Source organism: Crotalus tigris, unplaced genomic scaffold, assembly GCF_016545835.1.
Source record: "Crotalus tigris isolate CLP2741 ecotype Arizona unplaced genomic scaffold, ASM1654583v1 scf7180000017611.44802233496:7321179, whole genome shotgun sequence".
Lineage (NCBI taxonomy): Eukaryota > Metazoa > Chordata > Lepidosauria > Squamata > Viperidae > Crotalus > Crotalus tigris.
The window spans coordinates 6,312,754-6,322,106 of NW_024096511.1; the positions used below are offsets into that span (position 1 = coordinate 6,312,754).

Genomic DNA, 9,353 nt, shown 5'->3' on the forward strand with positions numbered 1-9,353 from the left:
CCTGGTGCTTCTGCTGAACCCTGAAGAAGCACCAATCAGCTGGAATGTTGCAGCATCTCCAGGGTCTTGTGATTTACATTCAGATACTTGGCAACTGATTCATATTTATGACGGACACAGTGTCCCAGGGTCATGTGAAGTGACCAAAATCTGCTGCAACCACCCAGCAGATGGGGGAATAAAAACCAAACATCCCCCCCACCCCACCCCCACTGCCAATCCTCAACAGAAATGCTCACAACAATGAAAACCTCGGACAGGAGGAAGAGCACCATTGGGCGGGCAGACAGGTGTCTTGCTCGGCTGTGGCTTGGGGGGGCACTTTTTTCAGTACCATTGTAACTTCGACTACCTGTACTTTATCACTTTTTTCCTTTTTTGGGGGGTCATCAAGTTTTTGACACCTTGCTAAGCAACTGGTGGTACTCGGATGTTGCCATATCCTAAAAGTGGTACAATGGATGAAAAGGTTAAAAAGCCTTGATTTAGAGTACCTTGTAAACTGAGATAATTGGTTTGAAATTGTTCATTATGGCCTGTTTGTGCCTGTGCCTTCAAGCCAGTTTTTGACTCCTGACAACTTCCTGGACAAGTTTACTTTGGCAAGATTTTTGTCAAAAATGCTTTGCCATTGCCTGCTTCCTAGGGCTGAGAAGAAAATGACTGGCCTAACCTCACCCAGCCTAAAGCCGGCTAAAACTCAAGGTTTCATTCCCCACCATCCAGTCAGAGCTGACAAAGCTTATTCGATGAGAAGCGAAACGTCTTCAAAGAAAAAACAAGAAAGCCCAGCTGCCTCTTGAAGAGGCACCTTCGGGCCTTCTCGGCTTGCCAAAGAAAACGAACGCAGCATCCCCGCTCAAAGGCTGGAGGAGGAGAAGGCGGAGTCAAAAGCGACCGAGGCGTGGCCGAGAACGAACTCAGCGAACAGCGGATTGGAGCACGCGACCGGAAGGCGCGCCTAAGCGGTGAGCGGGTCCAGCTTCTTTCCCGGCTCCCGGCTGATGGCGGTGGTCGATCCGCGAGCTGACGACGCAGTTGCCGCGGGCGCGATGGGGAATTTGCTGCAGTTTCTGAAGTTGGTGGGGCAGCTGAAGGTGGGAAATCCGGGGCGACGAGCTGGGTGGGGGTGGGGGATTTTTAGGCTGTTATCCCTGTTCGTGCTGGGCTTTCGTTGCCGCCTTGGTTTGCTGGCCCGCCGCGGATCTGGCTCGTTCATTCGGCTCCCTTTGGAAGCCCCACTCCCGATCTTCCACGAACCCGAAGCGGGGCCCGTGGGACGTAGGATGAGCACGATAAGCGGGGCCTCTGGGCGGGTTACAAGACTGCGATCCGAGGCAGGCTAACCGAGCTTTCCTGTGGAGGAAGGTTGCCTCCCTTGCCTGTAGGAAGGCGAGTCGTTGGGATCCAGGTGCACGGTGGCGAAATATATTCATTTATTTCGGGTTTAAGATTTCAGTCATTCATCGAATTTGCATGACTTCCCAGCACTCTGGGCTCAGAACAGGACAGGAAATAACAATAACACCAATTAAAACGAAGAGACGATAGCAAGAATATTGTTACTCCGCTTTTAATCTGCTCGTTCAAAGTGCTGCCCACATCAGCCTCTAGTTTTTCACACCTTTATGTGATAGATTAGGCTGAGAGATACAGTATAACTGACCCTGGCCCACTCGGTACATTTCCATAGCTGGTGATGGGCTTGAACCTGGATCTTCCCAGATCTAGTTCATTAAATATGTAATTTTTCCAGAGGCCAGCAGTGTATGAGCTGGCACAAGCCATTTGTGTATTTAACGGTGTTTTGACATGAATGGATTCCTGGGCATGAGTGTTAGAGTGTTCTTTAGAGCCCATAGTGTAATGATTATTTGTTTAGCTCCTCGGCTGTTGCTTATGGTTTGTTTATATTATGATTGTATTATTTTTAAAAGTTATAAGCTTCCCCTACTTGTGAGATGGCTGCTATATAAATAAATAATATTGTGGAAAAAAACGCAGTTATTTTTTGAAATTGCTAAATATTGAAAACAACATGACAAAATCCTTTTACTTGTGTTTGAAAAAAAAATCAGTAAATATTTTTTTAAAATGTTTCTGTGGTAACAATAGATGATCATTCTGCCCAAGGCTTGGGTCTAATTCTTGATCTGGGTTTTCTGTGTCCTTTTTTGAACCAGAGAGTACCTCGGACTGGCTGGGTATACAGAAAGGTAAACAATCCAGAAAGTGTCTCAGATCATATGTACAGAATGGCGATTATGGCTATGGTCACTGAAGATAAAACTCTTAATAAAGATAGGTGAGTGGACCTTAAAATTAATTAAACAAGTTTACTTTATCGAAAATACTTGTTGCCCACCCTGCAACAAAATAACACCGGGTGGCTTCCAGCATCAAAACATTAAAATCTGATAAATATCTTTAATAAAAATAGAAATCCCAATCAAAATAAAATATATTTAAAAGATGGGGTTGCAAAGGGGGGTAGGATTGTCCCTTAATTCAACAACCATCTCCAGGGTGATGCTCCCGTTATGACGCCAAACCAACTGGCAGAGTCAAGTGTTCAGGCTCCTGCGAAAAGATAAAAGGATAGGATCCAATCTTGCCTCAGGGGGAAAGATATTCCAAAGGGCAGGAGCCATGGCAAAGAAGGGCCTTCTCCTGACTCCACAGCTGAAATTCCTTAACCAAAGGGGCTGCGGCATGCTGCTCCTGCCAATGTGAATCCTTTACCTTTATATTACATCTCCACCCAATTTCTGTATTACAGGAATGCACAGAACATTCTAAGTCATGTCAGACCTTCCAAGTAAACCAGACAAGAAACATGATTAGATGGGCTAAATCAGTGTTTCTCAACCTTGACAATTTTAAGGCATGTGGACTTCAGCTCCCAGAATTCCACAGCCAGCATTGCTGGCTGTGGAATTCTGGGAGTTGAAGTCAACATGCCTTAAAATTGTCAAGGTTGAGAAACACTGGGCTAAATCTACTTTACTGTAAGGTTACATTAACAGAATCTTGCAACTCTGGAAGTACAAGTCCTGCTGCTACTTTTAGGCAGGTCCTTTCTAAGTTTCTTTCTCTGACTATTAATCCATTGGCGATTCTTGCCTCTCCTGTCTGATTATTTCTTAGGCAGTATACAATAGACTTGAATAAAATAATAGAAAGAATAACAGTCATAGCAATATTTCTAAATAATACAAAAACGTTTCCCAAATCCAAGTCATTCCAAATGCTCTCCAGAAGAGCTCAACTTTCAACTGCAAAATGCAGTTAAAAGTGGAATATCCAGACGGCAGCCACTCCCAGGGCCATACTGCTACTGAAAAGCAATACTCCAAGACTACATCCCCTCCTTGTTTAGTGACCACAATCTGTTCTTTAAAATCAGAAGTAAAATCGTAACTAAGAAACACCGTGAAAATCACTGCTTGGTTGCTGCCTTTACTTAATAGATTCTGTCTGGTTAGTTCTACTGCTTGGCACTGACCAGATCTTAATCAGTTTCACACTGAGGGCTTTTATTAGGGCCTCAAAATGATGTTACAAATGGTTGCATTGGTCAAAGAATTCATTTTTAAAATTATTATTACTGGCCTTTTTGGAACAAAGACTATTAGTGTTAAAACCTCTCTTTATGACCCATTTGACAAGCTTTTTAATTTCATTAACCTATACGAAGAGATGTTTTGTTGGATATCTTCTATATACGATTCACTAATATTCGAAGCAAATTTTTCAGGTGGTGTTTCTTGTTGCATATCTTTACAATATTTTCTTTGCAGGTGCGTTCGATTAGCTTTGGTTCATGATATGGCTGAATGCATAGTTGGTGACATTGCTCCTGCTGATAATATTTCCAAAGAAGAGAAACATAGGCAAGAAAAGGTCAGTACAGAAATAGGAACAGTGTGATTGTCTATAGCAGCTTTCCCTAAACTTGGGGTAGGCAACCATGCTGGCTTAGGAATTCTGGGAGTTGAAGTCCATGAATCATAAAAAGAGCCAAGGTTACCTACCCCTGCCCAAAATTGCCATTCCCAAAGCAACATTAAAAGAAGGCTTTTAGAACATATTTCTGGTATAGAACTTTTGATTGCTGAACAATTTGTGCCATTTCCACCAATTACGATGAGTTTGGGTACATTTGTACATTTACAAGTAGTCCTTGAATTACAACCATGATGGAGCCTGCCCATCAAAGTTATAAGTTATGATGCTTCTAAATTGAGTCAACCAATTTGGTTGGACCTGATTTTGTGACCTTTTTTGTGGCAGTCGTTAAGCAAACCAATGGTTCCCTAGAGGCTGAAACTGAAGAAAATGCCAGTTTTCAGCAGAACTGTCAAAAAGATTTGATCATGTGACCATGGGGGTGCTGCAAATAGCTGTACACCTGGCCAGTTGCCAAGTGATTGACACGCAGTCATGTGACCATGTCAGGCAGCCAACTGTTGGAACTTCAGAACCAAGTTGTAAGTACCCCAGGGAGGTCCATCATAACTTTGAAAGGCCAACTGGTTGTAAATCATTGACTACCTGTAGTGATAAAAACCAAGCTAACATCCTGTGGCTTACCAATTCTGAATAGCAGTGCAATAGACCATGGTCTTCTATATCTCCGAAAGCAGAGAATAGGGAAAAGGTTCCCTGTTTGTTAGCATTTTAATAAAAATTAGAGCATCTTGGGGATTATGATTTCCTTTCTTCTTTTTTTTTAGGAAGCTATGAAACATTTGACCAGGTTTCTGTCAGAGGATGTAGGAAAAGAGATTTATGAACTCTGGGAAGTAAGTTTCAGCGTTTAAAATTATTAATGGATTTTTTTTTCTAAAGTAATGTTAAAAATTAATTATACTCAAAACAATGGTTTGGGGAAAGCAGACTGCTCAGTAAACAGTTTTGCATGAAAGCCACCAGCAATTTAAGGAATCTCTTTCTACTGCTCTTTGTAAAATTCAGGGTAATTGTTGTGCAGCTAAAATTGAGAATTATAAAGTGCAGTTAGCAATTTGAAGTATACACACTTAACATGATCAGGATACTTTGTCCATCCAGGTGACCTCTTTCCTTAGTTTTTGCTTAAGAGCTTCAAAGAATGAGTTATATTCTTATGGTCACATTAGAGCATATTTGTTTTAATTTGGGGAAATACTGTGTTTCATGAAATAATGTGTGTAGTGGATGATAGGAAACAGAATACTTTTCATAAATATTATTTATTATTGGAATTATATCCCTGCTTCAATGAACCAAATCTTTATTAGGGTCATAGACCAGCATAAGAAGGGTAGAATACAAAAAATTATTAACTTTAAAAGCTAAAAAATATAAAATACCCATGTTAAAAGAACATTTTAATAAGATACAAACATGCACCCTACAGAAATTAGTAAAAATGTATTTATATCTGTCTGTCTGTCTGTCTGTCTATCTATCTATCTATCTATCTATCTATCTATCTATCTATCTATCTATCTATCTATCTATCTATCTATCTATCTATCTATCTATCTATCTATCTATCTATCTATCTATCTATAGAGATAGATAGATAGATAGATAGATAGATAGATAGATAGATAGATAGATAGATAGATAGATAGATAGATAGATAGATAGATACAGATATAGATACAGATAGATATATAGATACACACACACACACACACACACACACTCTGCCTGGTTTTTCAACATTCAATATTTACAGTAATGAAAAATATAAAGCATAAAGGAAGATTAATACAGTTACAATTACAGATTTGGGAGGATGGTAATTTTAATTAACAAAACATTTTGAAGTGATTAAAATAGTTAACAATGCAGATCTTCCATCATAAGCATCATGTATACATAGTCCTCGACTTACAACTATTTAATGACCATTCAAAGTTATGATGGTGTTGAAAAAAGAGACTTACGACCAGTCTTCTTCAAACTTACCGTTGCAGCATCCCTGTGCTCAGGTAACTTTGGATGCTTGGCAACTGGTACATATTTGATAGTTGCAGCATCCTGGCATCACATGACTGCCATTTACGACTTTCTCAGGGTTCATAACATGGGGGAGCCTATTTGCTTAATGACCATGTGATTTCCTTAATGGCCATGGTAAAAAAAATGTTGAAAAAGTGAATTGATTCATTTAGTGACTGCATCTATTTAGCGATGAAAGTTTTGGGCCTGATTGTGGTTGTAAATCAAGGACTATCTGTAATGCTATACTTTGCCACTTTTCAAGAGCAGCCCTTAGTTTGGTCAGATTGTATCCAAGAGGTAAAAGGCTGTTGCTAAGTCCAACTGGCTTAGAAAAGTTTGCATGCCTGCAAGTCTGCAAATCACAATCTGCAAATGACCATTGATGGTCAAGAAACATTCAAAAGATGCAAAGGTGTTCTTTCTGGAGCACAATCTCATTCAGAAAAAGCTTCAGCTCAGTACCAGAGTAAAACATTCCCCTTACCATCAGCACCTCTATTTTCTCTGGATTTTATTTCAACTTAATTTCAGGTCAGCTCTCATTTAGGCCATTTTTTTTCAAGTGAGGTAATATTTTCCTTAGAAATGATTGGGAAGAGAAATGGTATTGTTTATCTGTTAAACAGTGTGCATGTGAGTGAATAAATGTAAGATTCACTTAAAACAGAGTTTGTTTAGGAAGATTTCAGCTCATGCTACGTGTGGAGAATTACAATTTCAACAAGGGTTTAGCAAGATTATCTCTCTAGCAACAAAAGAGAGTTTCAGAATACATAGTTTCCACATGAACTAAGTGAAGAGAGGCATTCTACTGGAAAAATACCAGGAGAGATGAAAGAACTGCTTTGAGGCAACTGGTCAAATCTTGTTGAAAGGTATCAAAATGAATAGGCACACTAGTCCTTGGAAGCCACTGCATTGAAGAAGCATTCTGTGTAGGCCACCTTGATTGTTCTGGAACTCAAATTTAACCTTTGCACTGTGAAGGAAGAGGATGTTTAGATGTGTTTGAATATTAGTAGCTCGGGTTGGTAGTTGGGCTGTTGGCTTGATCTCTGAGCTTGGCGATTTGGTTGCGTATCACCGACTTGCAGCCAAATAGCCAAGCTCGGAGATCAAGCCAAAAGCCCAGAGGATGTTTAGTTTAGAGTGGAGCTCTTAGCTCAGAACGTGAACAATAACAAGATATAAACCTGCATTTGTTTCTACATGTCTGAGTTGCTAGAAAAAGTAATGCTGGGAATGATTTTCAGCCCCCTCATGACAGGATGAACTTCTTTTCCATTATATAATTCTCTTCAGGAATATGAATGTCAGTCTACTGCAGAAGCAAAATTTGTAAAACAGCTCGACCAATGTGAGATGATTATTCAAGCTTTAGAGTATGAAGAGTTAGAGAAAAGACCTGGGAGATTACAAGACTTTTATGATACTACTGCTGGTAAATATCCTTTACTTAATTTAAACAACTTTACATTTATTGACTCATAGGACAAAACAAACATTACAGGATGGGTTCTCTGCTGAGTTTACGTGTTAGTTACCCATGCTAATTCCCAAAAGTATCATTTCTGTTCCCTCATTCCAAGCAAATACTCAGCCTTCTGTGGACTTGAGCCATCTTGGATATTCTCCATATTCCATGAATAATGTTTGCCATATCCGCAAACTTTAACTTAACTGGGCAGAGCTATCCTATTGCCCACTAAGAATGTTTCTAGTGGGAGAGAAGAAAGCCGTAACCTTGTGCTTTTATCATGAAATATCTTTACAATTCAACAGTGGCTGCTCAGTGGCTTAATGACACTGGAGATGGTCTTTGCTCCAGTGGTTCAAGTCCTAGTACTGCATGGCGCAGTGAGCTCCCATCGCTCACCTCAGTTTCTGCCCACCTAGCAATTCAAAAGTATGTTATATGCAAGTAGATAAATAGGTACTACTTTGTCTGGAAGGTCAGACTCCTGCTGTGGCAGGACCTTCCCAACTGTGACACCCATTTGAGAAGTGGCTTTGGTGGAGGGAGAGGCCCCCAGAAGATGCTGCAGGATGCCGTTCATCTTTCTGGTGCAGAGCTAGCCCGTCCCCAGTGGCGCCACTTAGAAAGTGAACGAGTGTGAACCAAACAGGGCCAGCAGTCTTAGGCAGCCAAACTACTATTATATATTAGCATTGTAGTCTCCTGGCTAATGTAACGTTGTGAAACACTAAATAAAATAAAGAAAAACGGGATATTAATTTGAAACAGATGACTGGGATACCCACAATCCCCTTTCAAAGTGTTCTGGTATCACAATTCTTCAAACTCAGAAGCTGATAGCACCAAGATGGGAAAGGGAAAGAGGCTGCATTGTCCTTCTGGGGGCTGCTGCCTTTGGCTGACTAGAAAAAGGCTCATTGCTTTGGCCTCTGGAAACTATCAGGATTAGAGGGTTATTCATAGCCTAAATCTTGTGGAAGTCTAGTTACTCATACATTTTCCAAGAAATTCAATTTTGGTTGTAGGAACTTGTCCTTCAGGAGATGGATACATCTGTTAAAATCTTCCACTTGCCAGACATTTCTAGTTAGATTTTAAAGACACAAACTGCCAACAAGCATTTCCCTGATGGCAGCAGTTGGTGCTCCTGTTTTCCATGACTTCGGCTTGTCTACTTGTATTTTTGAAAGGCTAGCAAAAAAGCTGTCAATTTGTGTAACATTATAGCTCTCTGTGATGTTGATTTCAGAGGCAAAGGGCATTTAAAAGCCCAGCCAATTATGTTGATGTGTGCTGTGGACTTGCTGCTCTTCTCCTCTGATCTGATTTCAGGTGACAACATAGGTGCCTACCATTTTTTTTCAACATTCCAAACTTTACTGTAATTTTAGGAAGGAACACCTTAGAAAATAGAACTAGTCTAGGCAAACAGATGAGTACCAAATGTAAAAGCTTACATAATATAGTAACATAGTTCTTGTAGATGAAAGAATAGTTACCAGAGTTACTGCCATAATTTTGCATTTAGCTGACTTGATGAGTATGTTAACTAACTAAAGTCTTTTTCTGCAGGAAAATTTAGTCATCCAGAAATAGTCCAGCTTGTATCTTCGATAAATAGAGAAAGAAATGCAAACATAGCTGCAGAAAACAGTGATCCTCCAACTTGAATCACTTTTGAAATGTGCTTAGCTGCATCTAAAATAAATTATTTTATGATTTGAACATGTGTTTGTGTGTGGTCTTGTGGTATATATGAAAACTGTTGATTTATCAAATAATTTGTAGAAAATATAGGCAATAAATAAGGCTGTGATATGGGATTGGAAGGCAAAGACTTTTTAAAGTATTGGAATCAAAAAATTAAAGTGGCTGTTTT

General features: G+C 39.9%; 1 protein-coding gene across 1 annotated transcript; it reads left to right on the forward strand.

Annotated features, from left to right (window-relative positions):
- The first annotated feature begins 944 nt into the window (after positions 1 to 944).
- HDDC2 (HD domain containing 2) lies at positions 945 to 9,199 on the forward strand. Its single transcript, XM_039325300.1, has 6 exons — positions 945 to 1,097; positions 2,184 to 2,305; positions 3,801 to 3,903; positions 4,737 to 4,805; positions 7,300 to 7,438; positions 9,047 to 9,199. The coding sequence occupies exons 1-6, from the start codon at positions 1,005 to 1,007 to the stop codon at positions 9,142 to 9,144; spliced, it is 624 nt and encodes a 207-aa protein (XP_039181234.1). The 5' UTR covers positions 945 to 1,004; the 3' UTR covers positions 9,145 to 9,199.
- Positions 9,200 to 9,353: the final 154 nt, after the last annotated feature.